This window comes from Strix uralensis, chromosome 22, assembly GCF_047716275.1.
Source record: "Strix uralensis isolate ZFMK-TIS-50842 chromosome 22, bStrUra1, whole genome shotgun sequence".
Classification (NCBI taxonomy): Eukaryota; Metazoa; Chordata; class Aves; order Strigiformes; family Strigidae; genus Strix; species Strix uralensis.
This window is the reverse complement of record NC_133993.1, coordinates 6,284,754-6,305,442: the sequence shown is the minus strand read 5'-3', so window position 1 is coordinate 6,305,442 and position 20,689 is coordinate 6,284,754. Positions and strand designations below refer to the sequence as shown.

General features: G+C 62.1%; 1 protein-coding gene across 5 annotated transcripts; it reads right to left on the bottom strand.

The window, feature by feature from the left end:
• Positions 1–564: 564 nt before the first annotated feature.
• Positions 565–19,249, bottom strand: FMNL1 (formin like 1). Of its 5 annotated transcripts, XM_074891937.1 has the most exons (27): positions 19,004–19,249; positions 13,068–13,151; positions 12,732–12,815; positions 12,577–12,650; positions 11,915–11,998; positions 11,514–11,654; positions 10,172–10,280; positions 9,850–9,926; positions 9,672–9,765; positions 9,261–9,335; positions 8,858–8,968; positions 8,603–8,752; positions 8,409–8,510; positions 8,085–8,304; positions 7,557–7,862; positions 7,318–7,439; positions 6,628–6,830; positions 6,159–6,393; positions 5,993–6,061; positions 5,748–5,828; positions 4,218–4,347; positions 3,959–4,122; positions 3,594–3,695; positions 3,220–3,312; positions 2,929–3,052; positions 2,563–2,654; positions 565–2,187 (listed from the first exon to the last, which is right to left on the bottom strand). In XM_074891937.1, the coding sequence occupies exons 1-26, from the start codon at positions 19,160–19,162 to the stop codon at positions 2,563–2,565; spliced, it is 3,285 nt and encodes a 1,094-aa protein (XP_074748038.1). In that variant the 5' UTR covers positions 19,163–19,249; the 3' UTR covers positions 565–2,187. The 5 variants fall into 5 exon arrangements, with proteins under 5 accessions (XP_074748038.1, XP_074748035.1, XP_074748036.1 ...); XM_074891934.1 differs by having other exon boundaries at positions 12,577–12,815; XM_074891935.1 differs by lacking the exon at positions 2,563–2,654.
• Between the last annotated feature and the right edge of the window lie 1,440 nt (positions 19,250–20,689).

Here is a 20,689-nt window from a genome sequence, read left to right as displayed (position 1 = left end):
GTAAAGGTACAGATCAGCTTAGGGAAGCACTGGACCACCTCTAGTCTCTGAGGACAGCCCAGCTGAGGAGCAGTGTGAAAGCTTGTGTGGGGCCTTTGCCCTGAGCTTTGTGCTGGACCCAGCCTCTCCCCGAGCCCTCGGCTCCTCCACGCTGGGGAGGGCAGGAGCTGTGGGCTCCTGTGCAGGTGCTGAGGGTCTGGTGGCCTTTTCCTCAGGGACACTTGTGTAGTAAGAAGTGGGCCTGCCCCTTAGAAGAGCCATAAGTCCTGGCTTTTCCCTTCTCTTGTGACACTCTTATTCATCATGTTTTCACCCATTAGGTCACCCCTGCCTGGAGGTGGCCAGTGCTGGAAGGAGCTGCAGGGCTGAGCAGAGCCTTGACGTTGCCCTATGCCCAGCTGCAGTCAGGGGCGAGTCTGAAATACATCTTCCACTTAAAAATGCTCAGAGGGGCATGGTCACCGCTCCTGGAGCTGTTCCTTACACCAGAGGTCACGTGTGTTAGCGGAGCAATGAGCAACAACTCGTGCATCCCTCCCTCCCTCCACTGCAGAGCTTCACCCCTTCTCACAGACAAGTGCTTTATTCTTGGGGTCGTTTTATTACCAGTTCTGCTTTAGATTAAACAGGCCTTTGGTTTATAAAAATAATGTATACAAATTAGCAGTTAATGTTTTACATTTCTGGCTTAAAGGCATTTATAACTTACACATTCATTTCCCTTCCCTCCCCTTTGAGCTTGGGTGATACCGAGCCGGCTGGCGCTTAGCATCTTAATTACAGCAGGAAGCAGTCGCTGCTCTGGCTTACAGCAAGGACTTACCCTGGTCTAAAAGCTGGGGCTAGCGAGAATGTACACGGCAGCCACGCAGCAGGGCGAGCAGGGGCCGTTTGATGAAGTAAATGCATTAACGGGTTAATCGCGACAGCGCGTGGTTCGGATTTACTGAGCAGCAGCAGGGCAGGGGAGGAATTAAGTCCAGTGCGATATCTGGAGTTTGTGCAGCTCTCTGGCCTCTTTCTCCTGCGTGATTTCAGCAGTGACCCTGCAGCCTTTCGGGATGGAGGGGTGTGCTGCGGGGGCTGGAGGCTGCTTAGCACCGGCTGCACGTCGCATCCTGCCACTGCTGCCTAACGGGGAGCCGCCTCCTGCTCCCCCAGGGCTGGCGCTCGCTGTTCCCTCTGAGAGGCTCCAGCCCCGGCAGCGGAGGCAGGTGCCGGGGATGCAGGAGGACAGAGCGAGGTGCCACCTCGCAGAGCCCTGAGGACAGTCAATCCTTGGCCCTGCTGCTGATGGTTGTAGCTACGGAGCCTCCCCTGCAGCGAGGAACAGCCCAGTGCTGCTCACCGCAGCCTTAGGACCCTGGTGAGACCCTGTATCTGGGTGTTCCAGTCCCTGCTCCTGTGGCACAGAGAAATTTTAAGGAAGACATATAAAATCCCTGTAAAATAGCACCCCTGCCAGCTCCTGGGGTACGGGAAGTGCCCAGGGTGGGATCTTTGCAGCAGGCTCCTCGCTGGAGAGGAGGCGCAGCCCGTGCTCGCTCGGCTCTGCAGCGGAGGCGAACACGGGTCTCGAAGGGCTGGGGGAGAGGGGGGAGACGTCCGGGGACCGCTGAGTCCCTGGCTTCTTACAACCCTCCTCCCCTCCTGCAGCGGGAAATCAAAGGCACCAGCAAGCTGAAGAGAGGGGCCCACCACTGCGCAGGGCTGGCCCTGAGACAGGTGTGTGATGGAGCAGCTCTGGGGGAGGGATGGGGCAGCCTCTCTTTTCCTTCCAGGACAAGTTGGGGCCCATTCTGTGCTCCCCCCTCCCTGCCCATACCCCGGAGGGTCCCCCAGCCCTGCCAGCCTGGAGGAGAGGAGCTCAGAGGCATTGCTAAGCGAGCGCCAGGGGATGCCCGCGCCGGAGCCAAGGGCATGCAGGGTGGGAGCTGGCGCGCTGAGCGGCTGGAGCAGCCAGGAGCGGGCACCGTCCCTCCACCCCGCGTTGTCCCAGGCCGACGGGGTGACGTCCTGTGGTCCCATCTGCAGCGGGAGGATGGTCCTGCCCCGGTCCTGGCAGCTGCAGGGACGGCGCCGGTCACAGCGAGATGTCCGGCGTCGCCTGCAGGCTCTGCCCCGCAGCCCGTTTCTTGGCACTGCCGCGGCCCTTGTCTGCGCGCCGGTACGGGTTGTTCCGCAGATCTGCACCGGGAGGAAGCGCAGAGCTTGGCTGAGCTCCGCCTGGCCAAGACTGGGACCCAGTCACCCACCACCGCCCAGGAGTCACCCCACCGGGGCACGAGGATGCTCGGGAGGTGCCCAACCCGCTGCACACAGAGATGGGCGCAGCAACAGCTACGAACAACCAGCATGGGGGACCCCGTCCCCCGACCCTTTGGGTGCTCAGCACCATAATTTGATGCCGTGGTGCCCCCAGGGTTGGCTTTCAGCATGGGGCAGAGTCCGGCCGATCCGCCACGCAGCCGGAGGTGCCGGTGGGCAAGAAACCCAGGAGGGTGGCAGAGTCTGGCAGCCCCTGCCTGCGCGGTGCCCCGGGCCCGGCTGCCCCCACGTTACCTACAGAGGACTCTCCTCGTTGAAGCTCACATCGCAGAAGAGCCGGGACGAGCGCTTGCCCGTCCGAGCCGTGAAAGGAACAGTTTTCAGAGCTGAGCAGAGCATTCCAGAGAGACAGCGAGGAGGAGGAGGAGGAGGAGAGAAGGGGAAGAAGAAGCAGAAAAGGAGGAAGAGCTATGAGACAGGGCAGAGAGCGCTCGGCACCTTTGCCGCATGGGATGGGAAGGTGCTACTGGTGGGTTTGGTCCTCATGATGGGGCTCGGTGGCCCTCCAGCTCCAGGCTGGGACAGACCCCCGTCACCGAGGGTCTCCTCACTGGCATCAAGCGCTGGGTCTGCGGCAGCGGGGGACGCCCGGCCTCTCACCTGAAATAATATCCTCGATGGCCCCGTCTTTTCCTTCATAGATGAGCGGCTCCTTCACCATCTGCTTCTTCTTCAGCTCAGCGATCATGTCCATCTGCTGCCTCTTGGCCTTCTGGATGGGCAACTGCGGTTGGGGACACCACGGGGTGAACGATGTGGCCTCCCACCGCACCCCGAAGAATTTGGGGTGCCCCTGTCTTCACCCCCCACCCGGCTCTCCCCCACCAGGACCTGTTTTGCCCACCCCCACCAGCAGCCCTCGGGGCAGAGGGACACATGGGGAACCTTCACCTCAGGCTGGTCCTCGCTGCCGGGGGGGCTGGATTCTGCCTTTTTGGCCGCAGCTTCTTGTTTCTTCCACAGCTCGATGTCCTGCTCTGCTTTCTTGGGAGAGGTGCAGGGAGGGTGTGCTGAGCCAGGGGGGTCTGCTGTGGGGGCACAGGCCCCACCTTCTCCCCTCAGCAGCCCCCGGCTCACCCCAACCCAGCTCCAGCATCTCTGACCACCCCAAAGGGCAGCACCGAGCCCCAGGTTCCCCTGGCCCTGTGACCCCCCAGCCTCACGTGTGGCTTTTTCTGGTTGCCCCAAAGTGGGGTCAGATCCCCCCCTGGACCCCAAGTCCCCTCCCAACCCCCAGAAACAGGGAACCCCCCATCCCCTCCTACCTTGTAGGCTCTGATGAAGCGCATGAACATGGGGAAGAAGGTGGTGGGGGGACTGGTCTTGGGGTTCTCTCCGAAGTACTCCACGGCTGACTCGTATGCCTCCTGCAGGCAGAGACACCCTGATCTGGGGGGCTGGGGCCAGGCAGCAACGCCTTGTCGCCCATTGCCTCCTTCCAGCCTCTCTCACCTCGGCATCCCCCTCTGTATCCCCCCCAGCTCCTGGCTTTCCTGCTGGAGCCACATCCCAAGCAGAAGCCTCTCCCACGAGGCAGAGGTGTGAGCAGAGAGCACCCCAGGGTGTCCCCATGCAGGAATGGGGGGGGCCCAATCCTGCTCCATGACCCCACACTACCCCCAGCACCCACCTTGGCAGTTTTGCTGTCAGCCTGCAGCTTCTCCATCACCTCCAAGTTGACCTTGAGGAAGTCCTTGAGCACGACGCTGTCGTCCTGCCGCATGAACTCCTTGCGGGTCAGCTCCATCCCCTGCTGCAGGCTCCGCACGTCCTGCAACACGCTGTCCAGGGAGACTGCGGGGAGGGCGAGGGTCAGGGCAGGCTCGGAGAGCCCCCACACCAGGGCTGCAGCCTGCAGTGACCCCCAGCCCTGTGCCCACAGGCACTACCTGTGCCCGCCTTGTCGAGGAAGTGCAGCTCGGTGTGGAAGCCAGTCAGCTCGGGGTACTTCTCCGTGATCACCCGCACCAGGTAATGCAGCAGCGTTTGCTTGCGGTCCGTCGACTTCATCTCCAGAAGCTGGAAGAGAGCAGCGTCAGCCCCAACCCGCATCCTACCGCCCCACCTCACCCCTGCTCAGGGCAGGCTCTGGTGGCCCTCCATCCCCATGGCTGGTTCCCATCTTCCTCCATCCCTACGACTGGTTCCCATCTTCCTCCATCCCTACAACTGGTTCCCATCTTCCTCCATCCCTACGGCTGGTTCCCATCTTCCTCCATCCCTACGACTGGTTCCCATCTTCCTCCATCCCTACAACTGGTTCCCATCTTCCTCCATCCCCATGGCTGGTTCCCATCTTCCTCCATCCCTATGACTGGTTCCCATCTTCCTCCATCCCTACAACTGGTTCCCATCTTCCTCCATCCCTACGGCTGGTTCCCATCTTCCTCCATCCCTACGACTGGTTCCCATCTTCCTCCATCCCCACAGCTGGTTCCCATCTTCCTCCATCCCCATGGCTGGTTCCCATCTTCCTCCATCCCTACGACTGGTTCCCATCTTCCTCCATCCCTACGACTGGTTCCCATCTTCCTCCATCCCCACGGCTGGTTCCCATCTTCCTCCATCCCTACGGCTGGTTCCCATCTTCCTCCATCCCTACGACTGGTTCCCATCTTCCTCCATCCCCACAGCTGGTTCCCATCTTCCTCCATCCCCATGGCTGGTTCCCATCTTCCTCCATCCCTACGACTGGTTCCCATCTTCCTCCATCCCCACAGCTGGTTCCCATCTTCCTCCATCCCCACGGCTGGTTCCCATCTTCCTCCATCCCTACGACTGGTTCCCATCTTCCTCCATCCCTACGACTGGTTCCCATCTTCCTCCATCCCCACGGCTGGTTCCCATCTTCCTCCATCCCTACGACTGGTTCCCATCTTCCTCCATCCCCACGGCTGGTTCCCATCTTCCTTCATCCCCATGGCTGGTTCCCATCTTCCTCCATCCCTACGACTGGTTCCCATCTTCCTCCATCCCCACAGCTGGTTCCCATCTTCCTTCATCCCCACGGCTGATTCCCATCTTCCTCTGTCCCCCCAGCTGGGCCTTTCATCCCTCCATCTCTCCATATCTGGTCTCTGCATCCTTCCAGCCCCATGGATAGTTCTTGTGTATCTCCATCCCTTTAGCTCCTCTCCATCTCTCTCCAACCCTATAGATGGTCTCTTCATCCCTCCATTCCCACAGCTGATTCCTGTGTCCCTCCATCCCCATGGCTGGTCCCTGCATCCCTAGAGCTGCTCCCCATTCCTCTCCAAACCCTATAGATGGTCCCTGCATCCTTCCATCCCCACAGCAGGTTCCCGTGTCCCTTCATCTCTACAGCTGGTCCCTGTGTCCCTCCATCCCCGAGGCTGGTCCCTGGGCAGTGGCAGTGCCCCGGTGCCCCGGCACACCGGGCAGCCCCAGGCCGACCCTACCGCGTCGAGGCTCTGCAGCCGGAAGCCATAGGCTGCCCCGCGCTTGCTGCTGTTCATGTAGTTCCCGAAGGCCAGGACAATCTGCAGAGACACAAAGGCTCAGGGACACAGCCCGGCATGATGGGGTACCCCGGGTTGGCGGGGGGGGTGGCACAGTCCCTGCACGCACCCTGGCAGCACCCTGTGTGCACCTGCCCCAGCCCCAACGTGCCCCCATCAGGGCCACCACACCCCAAAGTCCTCACCTCGAGGATGTTGCGCAGTTTGCTGGAGGACTTGAGGGACATGGAGGCGGCGATGATGGCGTTGAGTTGCTGGGGGTGGGAGAAGAAGCGTGTGAGCCTCACTGCAGGATGTCACCCCCTCGCAGCCCCCCACCCACAGCCACCCTGTGGCCCACCCAGCACCCACCGGCATGAGCAGCTGGGCCGTGTCGTTGAAGTTGCCCAGGAAGATCATGACGTTCATGCGCTCGGCCAGGCGCGGGATCTTGCTGAAGCGGATCATGAACTGGTCCTCGTCCGAGAGCTCCTCCGCTGGCTGCTGCTCCCGCTCGAACTTCCCAATGAGTGTCCGCTCGTACTCAGTGGGCAGGAAGCGCAGCAGCAGCTCCAGAAAGTCGAGGCTCAGGGCTTGCTGGTCATACCTGCAGGTGGTGGGAAATCCCCAGCACAGTCAGACCCTGCAGCGGCTCCCTCAACCCCCCTGTCACCCATGGCTGGTTCCCATCTTCCCTCCATCCCCACAGCGGGTCCCTGCATCTCTCCCTCCCCACAGCTGGTGCCATCACATCCAACCCCAGCACACCCCACACCATCCCGACCCCCCGGTGCAGCTGGGCTTGTGCCCGACCTTCTCCCATCAAGGAGGGGACACTCACGTTTCAATGGCCGTGCAGATGTCCTGGACGCTGCGGCCACCCTTCCGGAGGGTGATGGCCAGGTTCTTGGCTCGGTTGGACTCCATGAGGGTGACCTTGCTGGGAGCCTTCTGCGTGGCCTTCACCTTGAGGGCACTGATGTCCAAGCCAGGGCCCTGTGCCTTCGTCTTGAACTGCTCCTCAAAGTCACTCATGTCCAGCTCCTGCAGGAAGACAGGGCTGAGGGCACGGCGGGGAGGTGGCGTAGGACATCTGGGACAAGGACGGGGCCAGAGGACCAGGACAAGGGGGAGAGGAGTGAGAGGATGAAGATGGAGCAAGGGGATGAGGTCAAGTTGAAGGGATGAAGATGGAGCAAGCGGACAAGGACAGGGACAGGACAAGGGTACAGGGAGGGTGTAAGGAGGGGGCGAGAGGACCAGAGGATGAAGACAAAGAAGAAGACATGGACAGGATGTGAGGATGAGGGTGGAGCAAGGGAACAAGGATGGGGTGACAGGACAAGCATGGCAGATCCCATGTTGTCCCTCTCCGTGGCGCCAAGGTTCTGCTCCAGCTCCACCAGCAGCCACGTGACACCACAGATGGGTGCAAGGTGGGCACGGGGGCAACCTCAGCATCATGGACTGAGGCACTGGCCCAGCCCAGCACCCCGGGCCTGGACCCCCCCGGACCCCCCAGTGTCCTCACCTGCAGCACCTTCTCATCGTTGAGCTCGGTGAAGACGGTGCCATCGATCTGGCTCGGCTTCAGTGCCACCCAGTTGAAGATGGGCATGCGAAACTTGGTCTGGATTGGCTTCTTCACCTTCACTGCAGGGTGATGGAGAGGGGGGGACACGTCACAGGGTGGGGGGGTCCCAAACCCACCCCAGGGTGCCCCCAGCCCTCGCCTGGGGGACATCCCCACCATCCCCAGGCTACACTCACCTGAACCACCAGCAGCATGGGGGGCACCCAGCCCAGCTGGAAGCTCCCCACCGAGCGGTGGGGGTGGTGGAGGTGGGGGGATGGGGCCCTCCAGCCCCCCCGGGAGTGGTGGGGGTGGTGGGGGCACTTGGGCACCTGGGAGTGGAGGGGCTGGAGGGGGGACAATGCCTGTGGGCAGTGGGGGTGCGGGGGGCAGCGGGGAGCTAGGCTCAGCCCCCGGCAGGGGTGGGGGGGGTGGGGGTGGGGGTGGGGGGGCCGTGGGGGCGGCGGGTGCTGGTGAGGGAGCTGGGGCTGGAGCCGGAGCATCTGCAATGGAAGGAAGACGTGGGTGAGATGGTGGCACAGCAGGGCAAGGTGCCACCACCACATTCCCTCTGCCACCGAGTGAGTCTGCGTCCCTGGGCACATCCCTGAGCCCCACCTCCATTTCTCTGCCTGGAGACAGGCTGCCACCCCTCCTCTGTGCTGGCTGTCCCCACCGAGAAGGGGACATCACGGGCTGCCACCATCCCCCCACACCCCTGGTACCTGTGCCGGTGCCGGTGGCCTCTCCAGTAACCACGGGGGCTGCTGGGGTTTCTATGACAACGGGGACGATTTCGATGGCGACGTCTCCGTCAGGCCCACGCAGGATCTGCACCAAACCCTTCTCCTCCAGCTCCGCCAGCCGCCGCTCCAGCGCCAGCCGGTAGCACTCCTGGGGCTGCGGGGTCGGCGGGCTGGGTGGCCGCGGCGGGCTCAGCTGCTCCTGCAGTGGTGACAAGCCCCAGCACATCACTGGTGTCCCCTTAAACCCTGGTCCCCCAGGCACCCATCCCTTCCTCCAGCATCGTGGCACCCATGGGTGCTCACCCGCAGCGCCTCCAGCTCCCGCCGTGCCTGGCTCAGCTGCTTCTCCAGCTCCGCTATCTTGGCCATGGAGTCGTTCTCTGCATCCTGCAGCTTCTCCGTCAACTGCGGGGGACAAGGCGACGTCACTCAGCCCCATCCCCATCCCTCCCTCAGGGCTGGCGTCAGCAGCTCCTGCCCACACGCCCACGTCCCACCTGGCTGACGTGCTCCTGCAGCTCCTCCATGTGCTCCAGCACCGCTGTCTTGGTCTCCGAGTCCTCCAGCATGGCCCCCACGTCGAAGACGTTGTCCAGGTAGGCTTGGATCTGCACCTGCAGCTTGTCGCTCTCGGTGAGACGGAGGGTCTGCGTGGGACAGCCGGTGGGACCGTCACAGATGGTGGTACCCCCCCAGCACCCCCCTCACCCCTGGCAGCGGGGCTCAGCACTGGGGCAGTGCAGGTCACCCACCTCCAGGTAGTGGTCCAGCCCCAGGTGGGTGAACTCATACTGCAGGAAGACGCGGAAGTTCATGTTCTCCACCGAGTGCACCACGATGTTGATGAACTGCATGCAGGCCACCTGCGGGGCGGGCACAGGCTCAGCACGGCATGGCACGGCACGGTGGCCTGGTAGTCCCTGGGGACACGGTGGCTCCGGGGACCACGCAGTGGATCAGTAGCCCTCGGGGACATGATGTCCCTGGGGAATGCAGGGTGGTTTCACAGCCCTGAGGACGTGGGGACGTGGGGAAGGACCAGCGGCTCAGCAGCCCTTGGGGACATGATGGCTTGGGGACAGCACGGTGACTCAGAAGCCTTTGGGGACACAGTGACCTGGGGACAGCAGAACACCAGCCCCACCAGCCGCTCACCATAAAGTCGATGTTGGTGTCCTCATTGCGGAAATACTCCATCAGCTTCTCAAAGCGGTTCTTCTCCCCGCAGACCTGGGGTGGGAGCAGGAGGCTGAGGGTCAGCAGCGACACGGCCAGGGTGGGCACCCAGCGGGGTGGCAAGGCGGGAGGTACCCGCCAGTGATGCCATCCCAACCCTCACGGGTGCTGCCCAGCACCCAGTCCAGCTGGGATGTGGCCTTGGGGACATGCATTGGCATGGGGACATCAAGCCCAACGGCTGGAGCATTCCCAAGCGAGTCACGGGACGGGCGTTTTCAGGATGGAGGATGATGCGGGGCTCTGCCTCACACAGGGAAACTGAGGCATGAACCCCGCCAGAGCACGGGTGTCAGTGTGGGGACTGTGCAGCCCCACTGCGAGACTCACCTCCTTGAAGTTGTCGAAGGCAGCCAGGATGATGTCGTGGCCACCTCGGACCAGGCAGACGGCGGCCAGCAGCTCCAGCACCAGCGCCTTGGTCCTGCGGAGATGTGGGGCACAAGGGGGTTGGCGCCACGGGGCGGGTGAGGGGACAGGGGGACAGGGGATGAGGGACGGGTCCTACCTGGCGTTCTTGTTGTTGAGGCTCAGGGTGATCTCGTTGACGCAGGCTGGGTGGTTCATCACCAGGCTGAAGCCAGACTTGGGAGAAAAAGGAGCATTAATGGGGTTGTGCATCCTCCTGTGCCCACCCCAGGGATGCTCCAGGACCGTGGGACATCCCCACGCCACGTCCCCATCAGACATGAGCTTGAGTGAGGACATCTCAGAGCAAGGGGCTGGAGAGCAGGTCCCACCCCAAACCCTGACCCTGAAGACGGCACCGCAGGGGTTGGAGACTGTCAGGGAGCCCCAGGTGGGTCCCCGAGGACACGGCCCTCTCCCACCTGGTAGTTCATGATGGCACGGAGACACATGATGCAGACGTGGACGTCGTCCTTCTGGCTGACGAGGCGGGAGTTCCTCAGCGCCTTCCTGCTGTGCGAGGGGTTCAGCCTGGGCAGGCGAGAGGGCGGCTGAGCGGGGGCCAGAGGGGGCGGCTGGGGGGCGCAGCGCAAGCAGGGAGGGGGCAGCGCATGGGTGGGTGGCAGCGGGGAGGGGGTGACACGACACCAAGGGACCCGGGTGGTTGCATCCCCGCGGGAGAGACCCCCATGTCCGTGCCCATCTACAAGCCCTTGGGCTGGGTGGGGGGTGATGGGGGGTTGGGATGGAGGGTGGGTGCCCCTCGTGCGCACGGGTGCTCGCGGAGGCTCACCGGGAGCTGCCGGGTGACTTGGGGCTACTGTCCCCATCGCTGCCCGGGGCGCCGCAGGGGATGCTGGGGTGGACGTGGCGGAGGAGGGTGTGGATGTGCTGGTTCGAGAGGCAGCAGCTGGAGGCGCGTTAGAGCCTGCAGGACAGGAGGGAGAGACGGGGCTCCCGCGTCGCCCCTGGGACACCCGGGCTTGGGGACACAAGTGGGGGACAAGGGCTGGGACCCGCTGCAGGTGCCACATCACTCCTGACCTGTCCCTGGGGCTGGGGGGGGACACACAGCCCGGCTCCTCCGGAGCTGCTGGCAGACAGCGAGGGACCCTCGCGGTCCCCAGGGTGCCACGTTACGGCTCCTGGGGTGACCACGGTGAGGTGTCCCCTGGGACCCCCCTTGCACACTGGGGATGCCCCACAGGCACCGTTCCCAGTGCCAGTGACTGTCAGCGGGGTCCCACGGGGGTGTCCCCGTCACACCAGCACCCCGGCCCCGTCACCTACCGTCAGCGCGTCCCCCGGCAGCGTGCAAGAGAAGAGCGGGGTTAGAAGGGGCTGCAGGGGCGAGCGGCGCCAAGCGAGAGGCACCAGCCACCAGGACCGGCGAGCGGGGGGCGCAGGCCCGTTCCTCCACCATGGTTTTAAACCGGGGGGCACGCAATTTTCTCCCCCAAAATCTCAAGCACCTCATAGTTTTGCTGATTCACAGGTTTTACCAAGAGCATCCCAGAGCGGTCACGGTGCCGGGCTGGGGGGACTGACCCAGCCCAGCTCCCAGCGGGGTTCAGCCCTCGGGCACACACGGGGACGTGGCTTTGGCCTCCCCAAACCAGCGCTGGGGACCCAGTTTTAGGACCAGGCCTGCGTCTCCCAAGCCCCTCTCTAAACACGGCGCGGCCGGGGGTGCAGCAAGGCAGAGAGCGGGGGGACACGGCGCAGGGAAGGGGGGGACAGGGGGGACATGGAACCATGCGTTACCTGACAGTGAGGTGCCGCATTTTGGAGGAGCCCTGGGTGGGGGATGAGGAGTTGCTTTTGTTCAGGTCCTCCAGCGACCGCTCCAGGCCCTTGCCCTTGTCGGAGCCTGGGCTGCCGTTCTCAGCACTCTCCATGTCATACCTGGAGGCCCCAGGGGGGGACACAGGGACGGGTGAGATGTGGCACCCCAACACGGGCAGGCACCCCCCTGGGGTCCCCAGAGCTGGGGACACGGGCACAGAGGTGTTGAGGATGCTCTGCTCCACCCCAGCCATGGAGCATCCTTGGCTCCATCACTCCGATGAGGGGGGAGAGCACCCCCAGGGACCCCCCCCAGCCCCTCTGAGCCCCAGGGGAGGCTGATCCCAGCCTCGGGGAAGGGGGACACGGTGGGGACATACGCGACGGAGCACTGGGCGAAGGCAAGATACTCCAGCAGCACATCCAGCCCCTTGTTCTCCTCGTTGAGGAACTCCTGGACCCAGCTGTGGGGTGCAGGGGGTTAGTGGGCTCCACCAGCCCTCCTCATCCTCCCTTCTCCCCACTGCCAGACCCTCAGCAGAGCCACCCCCTGGCCAGAGGTCCCCCGCGAGGGTGGGACACACTGGGGACACGAGGTGGCACCATGAGTTGGCACCTCTCTGAGGCAGGTGGGTGCCACAGTGACCCCCGATGCACAGGGGACACAGGCTGAGGGCTCCGCTACCACCGCTGCCACAATGACAGGACACCCTGACCCTGTGTGGTGGGACCGTGGGCACCCATGGCTCAGCACCCACCACACCACAAGGGCTCAGGTGGGGGCCAGGGTCCATCATGGCACCCTGGGGGTACCAGAGAACCAAAATGGGGTTTGGGTCCTATGGCACCCATGGCACAGCCAGCTGCTTCAGCACCCCCATCCTCCCATCAGAGCCACCCAGAGGGGCAGGATGAGGCCATGAGCCCCCACATCCCATTGTGACCCCCACAGCCAGAGGCCACCGGCATGCCAGTCCCTGTCCCAGCGATGCCAGGGACAGCAGCAGCAGCTGGGTGACAATGAGGACACCCCCATCTTTACCCAATGTAGTTGGTCCTCAAGGAAATCTCCAGCTCCCGGAGCACCTGCGTTGACTCCTGCACTCGCCTCTTGAACTGTGGGATGGGGAGAGTCATTGGCACCATCCCCACACCTGACCTGGGATGGGGACAAGGGGTGCAAGGGGGAGCCCTCACCTTCCTGCTTACGCCACCTGTGTCCAAGTAGCTCTTCAGCTTCTGGATGTAGGCGGATGGTGGGTTCTTCACCTGGAAACGCTCCTACGATCCCCAGAGAGAGGCTGAAACCGTGCCACCCACCTGCGGCGTGGGAACATGCCACCGTCCCCACGGCAGCCACCGTGTCCCTGTCCCCACCCCCACACTGCATCAATGTTTAATCAGGTTAATGAGGCGCTGTATCGCTAACGGAGATGATGTCGGTGCTTGGCACGTGCCAGGTTGATGCCCACACTGTGAGTGGCACTTGGGGACAGGGATGGCACTGGGGACACCGTGACACCCAGACCTCACCTGGTCACAGATGAGCTCCCACTTCTTCTCGTTGTCATACTGGTTGAGTAGCTTCATCTTATCCGGGGGCAGGTTCATGGAGTTCTGTGGGGTGGTGATGGGTATCAGGGCTGGGGGTCACCCCCAAAAACACCCCCCAGGGCTGTAGCACCTGCTGCTCGCCCAGCACCAGGTGTCCTTGCTCAGCAGTGGGACGACGGGGACACTGGTGGGATGATGGGGACACCAGCGGAAACACAGGGACACCACCATTCCAAGGATGTTAGCATCCCACCAGCCATGGACCCATCAGCAACCACTGGGGGTCCCCGAGGCAGAGGGTGGGGGGTGTTAGCAAGGGACAGGAGGAAAAACTGGACCCGTCCATCCATGTCATGAGTGCACAATGCTCCCGGCCTCAGCCAGCCCAGTGCCAGCAGAGCCCCTTGGGGTGAGGGACGGGGACACAGGCTGGTGACACAGCCGAGGAACCCAGGAGTCTGGGCCCTGCTCGAGGGTGACGGTCACCTCCACGTCCCCCCACCACGGGCGCGTGACAAGCCCGGCTGGTGAAATCAGTGTTCCTTTAGAGACATGATGTCAGGGCAGGGTCTGGCATGTCACCATGTCCCTCCGTGCTACCATTGCACAACCCCAGCCCCCGCTGGCCCCCCAGGGCCGCCCCAGCAGGATGTGACGTGGTTTCCGCTCTCCAAACGGCACGAGGCAGCTGCCGAAACTGCTCCGCGCCACGGCTGGGGGCTCCGGGAGGCCCCGGGTGCAGCTTCTGCCTCTGGGGTGCTCGGGGACACAGCGGGTCCCTGAGGGACACCATGGGGTGACCAGAAGAGCCTTTAGTGGGGTTCCCACCGTGGCCTGGGCCATGCTGGGAGCTCAGCTCAGGTCACAGGTGATTTATTCTCCCAAAAGACCCATTTCTTGGTGATTTAGCTTCCAGGGAAAAGCAGGAGCTGAGGCTGGAGAGCCCAGGCACAATGGAAGCAATGCACAGTCCCAAGTCACCCTTAACCTCCAGTTTTGGGGTCCCCTGATGTTGAGGATGGGAATGTGGGGTGCATGCACCCCTGGGACACCCACATCCCTGGGAAAAAGGCATTTCACAGGGGTTTGGTTGCCCATGAAGGAGCCAATCCAAGAGGAAAGGTGGCACGGTGGCGGGCAGGAGCGGAAACCTCGCCACCCGCCTCCACCGAGGACCTGTCGAGCTGCTTTCGCAAGAAGCCAAAACCAGGAGATGTGGGCGGAGAGGAGCCAGCCCTCGGCTGGATTTAGCCAGGGGACAGCTCGCACGGAGAGCTGGGCAGGGAGGGTAAAATTAGGCTGCGGGGTCAGAAATAGCCTCGTTGCAAAGTCGGCGGGGCTGCACCCGAGCTGCCCCGCGGGTCCTGGGATGGGCAAGGTGGTAGCAGCACCTGGATGTCCCCTTTGCTGGGGAGCCCTGTCCTCGTGGTCCCCAAGCTGCCATCCTTGGGATGGATGAGACCCTCCAGGAGGGTCAGCCCAAAGGACAGGGACATGCCAAGAGGGACCACGCACCCAAACATCCCACCCAGGGCTCTGGCAGCACCCGTGGCACCCTCCGTGGGACACTCGGTTGGGTGCCCTCAGCAGAGAGGGGATGGTGGCACCTGGACCACCTCTCCCAAAGACCATGTGTAGGACCCAGAAAAACCAGGAGCAAGTGTCACCGGTGGGACAGGAGCTCCTGTGGGTTCCCCACCACGAGGATGCAGGCAGGGTGGGGGGATGCTGGGGATGTCTCTCTGGAGGTGGCTCTGCCACCAAGCCCTGCGGTCCCCTCCTCGCCTGCAGGGCTGGGCCGGGTGGCAGGATGTGGCACAGTTCGGGTACAAACTGGGTGGTGGCTGTGTCCCGTCGTGGCCCCGCGTGGGCACGTGATGCCGGGGGGGAGGAAGTGGCTCCGCTGTGGTCCCCGGCATCAGACGACAGCCGAAGAAACCGGTTCTCATTTCCTGCCGGGGAGGGGGGACCGGTGCTGTGGGAGGTGTGGGCAGGGCGGGTGTTGTGGGTCTGGGTGGGAGATGTGGCGCAGGGCAGCAGCTGAGCACCCTGGAGGTGACAGAGGAAGGACTTAGTCCTGCTCCTCTTCCTCTTTGGGGCACAAGGATGGAGGGGCCATGAGGACTTGCTGCCAGCAGCCACATCCCACCTCCCATCCTCTGGCACTCAGCACCCTCATCCCACCCAGCATGGGGCTTCCCCATCCTCCCCCCCCACCTGCCAGCAGTGTCACAGCCCACCACGTTACTGAATGGATGTCACCAAATGTCCCCCACCAACCCTCCTGGGACACGAGGTGCCACGGAGCCCACGGTGCCATCCCACCCATGCCCAGCGCCAGGATGTGGCCGGCTGAGACCCCCCAGCTCAGCTGACACCGACTGCAGGATTGAGCTGGGCTTTACCCGACACCTAAGACTAAGACTGGGGGGAGGCAAAGCAGCACCTCCATCATTTTCCGGTACGAAAAGACCTTTTCAGACTGCAGCACCCGCAGTGTCGGAGCTGCTGCCGGGAGGGGGACGGAGCTATTTTGGGTGTCAGATACCTTCTTTTTGTTTCGCACGCGAGCACACAGAGCCGAGCGGAGCCAGGCTCTGCACCAAACCCCAGCGCAAAAAATTCAAAGCATCCTTTACGGAAGTGTTTGCTCTGCAAAACACCGACAGGCTTGAGTGAAAACCAGGCTGAACCCAGGGAGCGATGTTTCTGGGGCACGTGGGGGATGCGCAGGGATGGAAAGCCTCGATGGCACGTGGCATGGGAGAGCATCCCAGTCCAGACATCGGGTACCAACCCTGCCCGCTGCAGGGAAGGGGCCAGAGCAGCCCTGAGATGGTGGTTTAGGGGTTTCCACCAACCAGTTGGCCACGGGAAGGACTAATGTCACCACGTGCCCGGTCTGGTGGCCGATGGACCACGGCACTCCCGGGATGCTCCATCCCTCATGGCCATGGAGCGCAATGCTCCCACCCAAGGGGGTTTGGGACATGCCCAGCCCTCCCGTGGTGTCCCCTCCAGTGACCCTGACTGCCACCAGACCCGTCCTCCTGCCTCTTCCTGAGGCTCCAGGCACCCAGCAGGATCAGGCCCACCCAGGGCTCTCCTGACCCTCAGCAAGCCAGGCTGGGAGTCCCTGGGTCCAGCCAGATCCCAAACCCACCACGTGCCAGGCAGGGACAAGCCGGTGGAGGAGCAGACAGGTCCCTGCCGATGGCCGAATCCTGCTGCGAGGGTGTCAAGGAGCAGCCGAGGGATGAGCGGCCGCTCCCGCCTGCTGCTCCCGGCTCTATTTTAAGAACAAGCAGAAGCTGCTCTCGGCACAGGCTGGGGAGACGAGCCTGACCCAGCCACAGCACCCACATGCCTGCTGGGTGCCCTCCTGCCCACCCTGCACCCGCACACGGGGGGATCCCTGCACCGGGATGCCCCCCTAAGTCAGCCGGGGCTGGGTCCAGGCGTACGGGGGGGTCCCTGTGCCAGGGCACCCTCATTCAGCCAGGGCCAGGTCCAGCCACGCACAGCAGCTCTCAGCTCACGGGCCATTCCCCTTCCTGCCCAGGGCACACGTCCCCCGTGGGGACACCCCACCGCAGCCCCCGTGGCACCCAGCTGGACCTGGCCACCATCCCGGGGCCGGGCTGGGGACGGATCCAGCAGAAAGCTGAGCATCAATTTTCTTTCCCAGTTGAGCTGAGGCTGACGCCGCAGCCACAGCTTTCTGGTGACCGGTCCCACCGCTGGGGCCAACAACACATCCGCAAACATCTGCAAACATCTGCAGCGGTGACGTTGGCCGCTCTCTCCTCCAGGTCCCGGGAGAAGCGGCAGCAAAGCCCCCGCCAGCAAAACCCCCCGGCCAGAGCAGCCCCTGTCCCCACCAGCCACCAGCCCCGAGGCTCCAGCCCAACCCTCCCAGACAGTTTCAGCTTCACCTCCACCACACCCTCAACTCACAATTTCATTTCGATATTCCTGATTGCTAAAAACATCCCGACTGCTCCAAGCGGGAGCAGCCAAGCATCCCCATCCCGGCAGCAAAGATGCTTCCCCATCCCAAAAAGCCACCTCGGCACATCCCAAACCACTTGGCACTGGGACAACCCTCCCGTCGCTCTGCCAAAGCGGCATCTGCCACAGTGCCCTAGCTGGGAAGAAGCCAACTTTTGGGGAATAAAACTAAATTCCCCATTTCTTGGCATGCAATGAGTTTATCCATCCCCTTCCTGGTGGCAATTTGGACCCCCTGGGCTCCTCTGTTGGCTTTTCTGCCCACCAGCTCTCCCAGTTTGGGATGTCCAGCCCACAACTGGTTTGCACCAACGTGCTGTCACAGCATCGCCACAGCCGTGACAACGTGCCGGGCCCAGGTGACGCCCCACCGGGAGATCCCCAACCCATCACCTCCTGCTCCGTCACTGATCTCACCAGCTCAGGAGGTGGAAAAATTAAATACTGAGTCAAGGAACGTGTTTGGGGTGGGTGAGGGCGGAAGGACCCCCCATCCCCATCCCCCTGGGGGTCCCGCTGCCCCCCCCCGGCCATGAGAAGGGGGAAGGGAACCTGCGAAAGGAGGAAGCGAGATTGGGACAGCCGATTTCACAAGACGCCCGGTTCCCGTCTGGCCCAAACCAGCTCCCCTGGGTCCCCCCAGCTCCCGGGAAAGGGCTTTCCCTCGGGACGGGGGGGCTCCGGCCGGCGGCGAGGGTCTGCAGCATCATTTTTCCCTTTTCTGATTGTTTTTCAGCTTCAGATTTCTAACCTGCCGCCACCCAGCCAGGCGCAAAGCGCCGTTTCCTGAGGCCTCGCAGCAGTGGCAGCGGAAGCACCCCGAGGTCCCCGGCCACCCGTCCCCTCCTGCCACCGCCGCCGTGGCACCCAGGAGCCATCACGGGCGCCACCACCCAGCTCAGCCACCCGCCGCCCTCCGCGCCCACGGCGATGGGTGCCCCGCAGCGCAGCCCCACCCGTGGGCATGTCGGGGGTCCCACGTGGATCCCCACCTTCGCCAACATCCCCCCACCGCCGCACCCACCCGGGGCTGATGCTGCCGGTGACAGAGAAGCGGCAGCGGCTCCGGCGGCGCCCCCCACCCCCAAATAATCCCCCTACAAACACCACGAGATAAAAAATAATTGGTGCTCGGGGCTGGGGTCCCACCAGGCGGATCCGTGGGTGCTCCCGGCACGGGGCAGCAAACGGGCTCCACCTCCCAACGGGGGTTAAAGCAGACAATTTTCTTCCCCCCTCCCAGCCTGACTCTCATTTTTTTTTGGGGGGGGGGGGGGGGGCGCGGATAGGGGATGGAGAGCGGCCCAGCTCCCGAGGTGGGACCGCGCGAAGGTCACGGCCAAGCGGCGCTGCTCAAGGACAGAGGGGAGCTGCCACCCCACGGGAACGCGGCATCGCCCTGTCACCCCACGGCCCCCCCGGTGGGCTTCCCCTGGGGAGAACCGCCTGGAGGAGGAGGAGGAGGAGGAGGAGGAGGAGGAGGAGGAGGGGGAGAGCCGAGCGCTTTGACATCTGCAGCGCCGGCTGCCTGCAGCGCCATGGCGGAGCGTCCGCGGAGCCCCAGAGCCGGGGTCACCCCAACGCTTCGGGGCCGGGGCCCCCCCACCGGGAGGCAGCACCCGCCGTGGGGCAGCCCCCGCGCAGGGGCGAGCACCCCCGTGAGGGACGGGCTGGGGGAGGAAACACTATTAGTAATAATAAAAAATAATAACGAAACAGTCCCCGAATGAAATAACCACTATAAAATAGACTCAGAAGGGATCAGAACAATAAAATACAGGAAAAACGGGATCCGAGGGTGCCGAGAGGGATGCTCGGGGTGCTGCCGCCCAGCCCGCGCAGGGGCGCGGGGCCCCCCGCAGTGCCCCCCCCGCAGCGGCGCCCCCCCCGCAGCCCCCACTCACCAGGACGCGGCCGAAGCGCTCCTCCAGCTCGGCGGCGGCGGGCATGGGCTGCCGGGGGGGCGGCGGGGCGGCGGCGCTCGGGGGGGGCACCGGCAGCCGCGAGTCGCGGCTCTCCCGCCCCGCGGCCCCCCCCTCCATGCCCCCGGCCGCGTTGCCCATGGCGGGGCCGGCAGGGACGGAGCGGCTGGGTCGGGGTCGGGTGGGGGCGGTTTCTCTTCCTCCCCCCCCGCCCCAACCCCGCGTCTCCGCTGCTGCTCCGCGGCGTTTGCAACTTCTCCGGGGCGTTATTGCGCTGTAAACGCCTCCCCCCCCCGCCCCCCCGCCCCGCGGGCAGGGCTCTGCCGGGAGGCGGCCCCGGCACCTGCCGCCGGGGGGGCCCCAACCCGCCGCCTTGGATTTCAGCTGGCTCGGGTTTACCTTACTTTGGTTTATCGTGGGCTATTTTACCTTATTTTATTATTTTTTAAACTTGCTTTCATTTTCTTAAATTATTTACATTTTTATATTTTTTATTTATTTTTAAATTGTATTTTTAAACTTTGATTTATTTTTTATTTTATCTTTATTTCATTCTATTCATTTCATTTTTATTTCAACTTTTATCTTATTCTTTTATTATTTCATTTTACTTTATTTCAAACTTATGTATCTCTTTTAATTTATTTCATTATTTATCTTTTTTTTTTACTTTTTAATTTTTAAATTATTTTTTATTTTACCTCATTTTACTTAATTTTTTATCTTATTTATTTTATTTCCTTTAAAATTCTATTTTATTTTATTTTTTATTTTTATTTTATTTTATATTTTATTTTATTTTATTCTATTTTATTTTATTCTATTTTACTTTGTTTTTTATTTTATTTTATTTTATTTTTATTTTATTTTATTTTATATTTTATTTTCATTTTAATTTAATTTTATTTTATTTTATTTTATTTTATTTATTTTTATTTTATTTTATTTTATATTTTATTTTCATTTTTATTTTATTTTATTTTATTTTATTTTATTTTATTTTATTTTATTTTATTTTTTTAAGGGGCAGATTGGAGCAAGGAGGGCAGCCAGAAGATGCTGGGCTCCCTCCTCTTTTCCCCTCTCTCCCCACCTCGGCCACCACGGGAGGGAGAGCTGAGGCTGAGCAAACCCATTGCACCCCTGAGCAGCCCCCCCTGGGCAGGGCACCTCTGGAGCGTGTGACACCGCGTCTGGGGGCTCCCTGGGCGGGGACACGTGCCCGGTGCCAGGGTGGGCATGGTGTGGGCAGGCGGCAGATCCTGACGGCCTGGGGTGTTCCCACTTTCCCACCAGGCCAGGGTAAAGCCCTGAGCAGACCCACCTCACCCAAGGGTGCCACGGGGGAGCCGCAGCACCCATCCCCTTCGGCAGAGCCTCCTCCGCGCCCGGCCTCCACACACCCACCGACACGCAGCTCCTCCCGCTCCCTGCCCGCGCAGAGCGAGGCTTCTCCCACGGCTCCTGCCAGACCAGCATCAAAGCACTGCCAGGGCACGAAGAGCATTATTCCACTGAGATCTGGCGAGATTTGGTGAGATTTGGCAAGATTAACTGAGATTTGGTGAGATTTGGCGAGATTTACTGAGATTTGGTGAGATTTACTGAGATTTGGTGAGATTTGATGAGATTTACTGAGATTTGGCGAGATTTACTGAGATTTGGTGA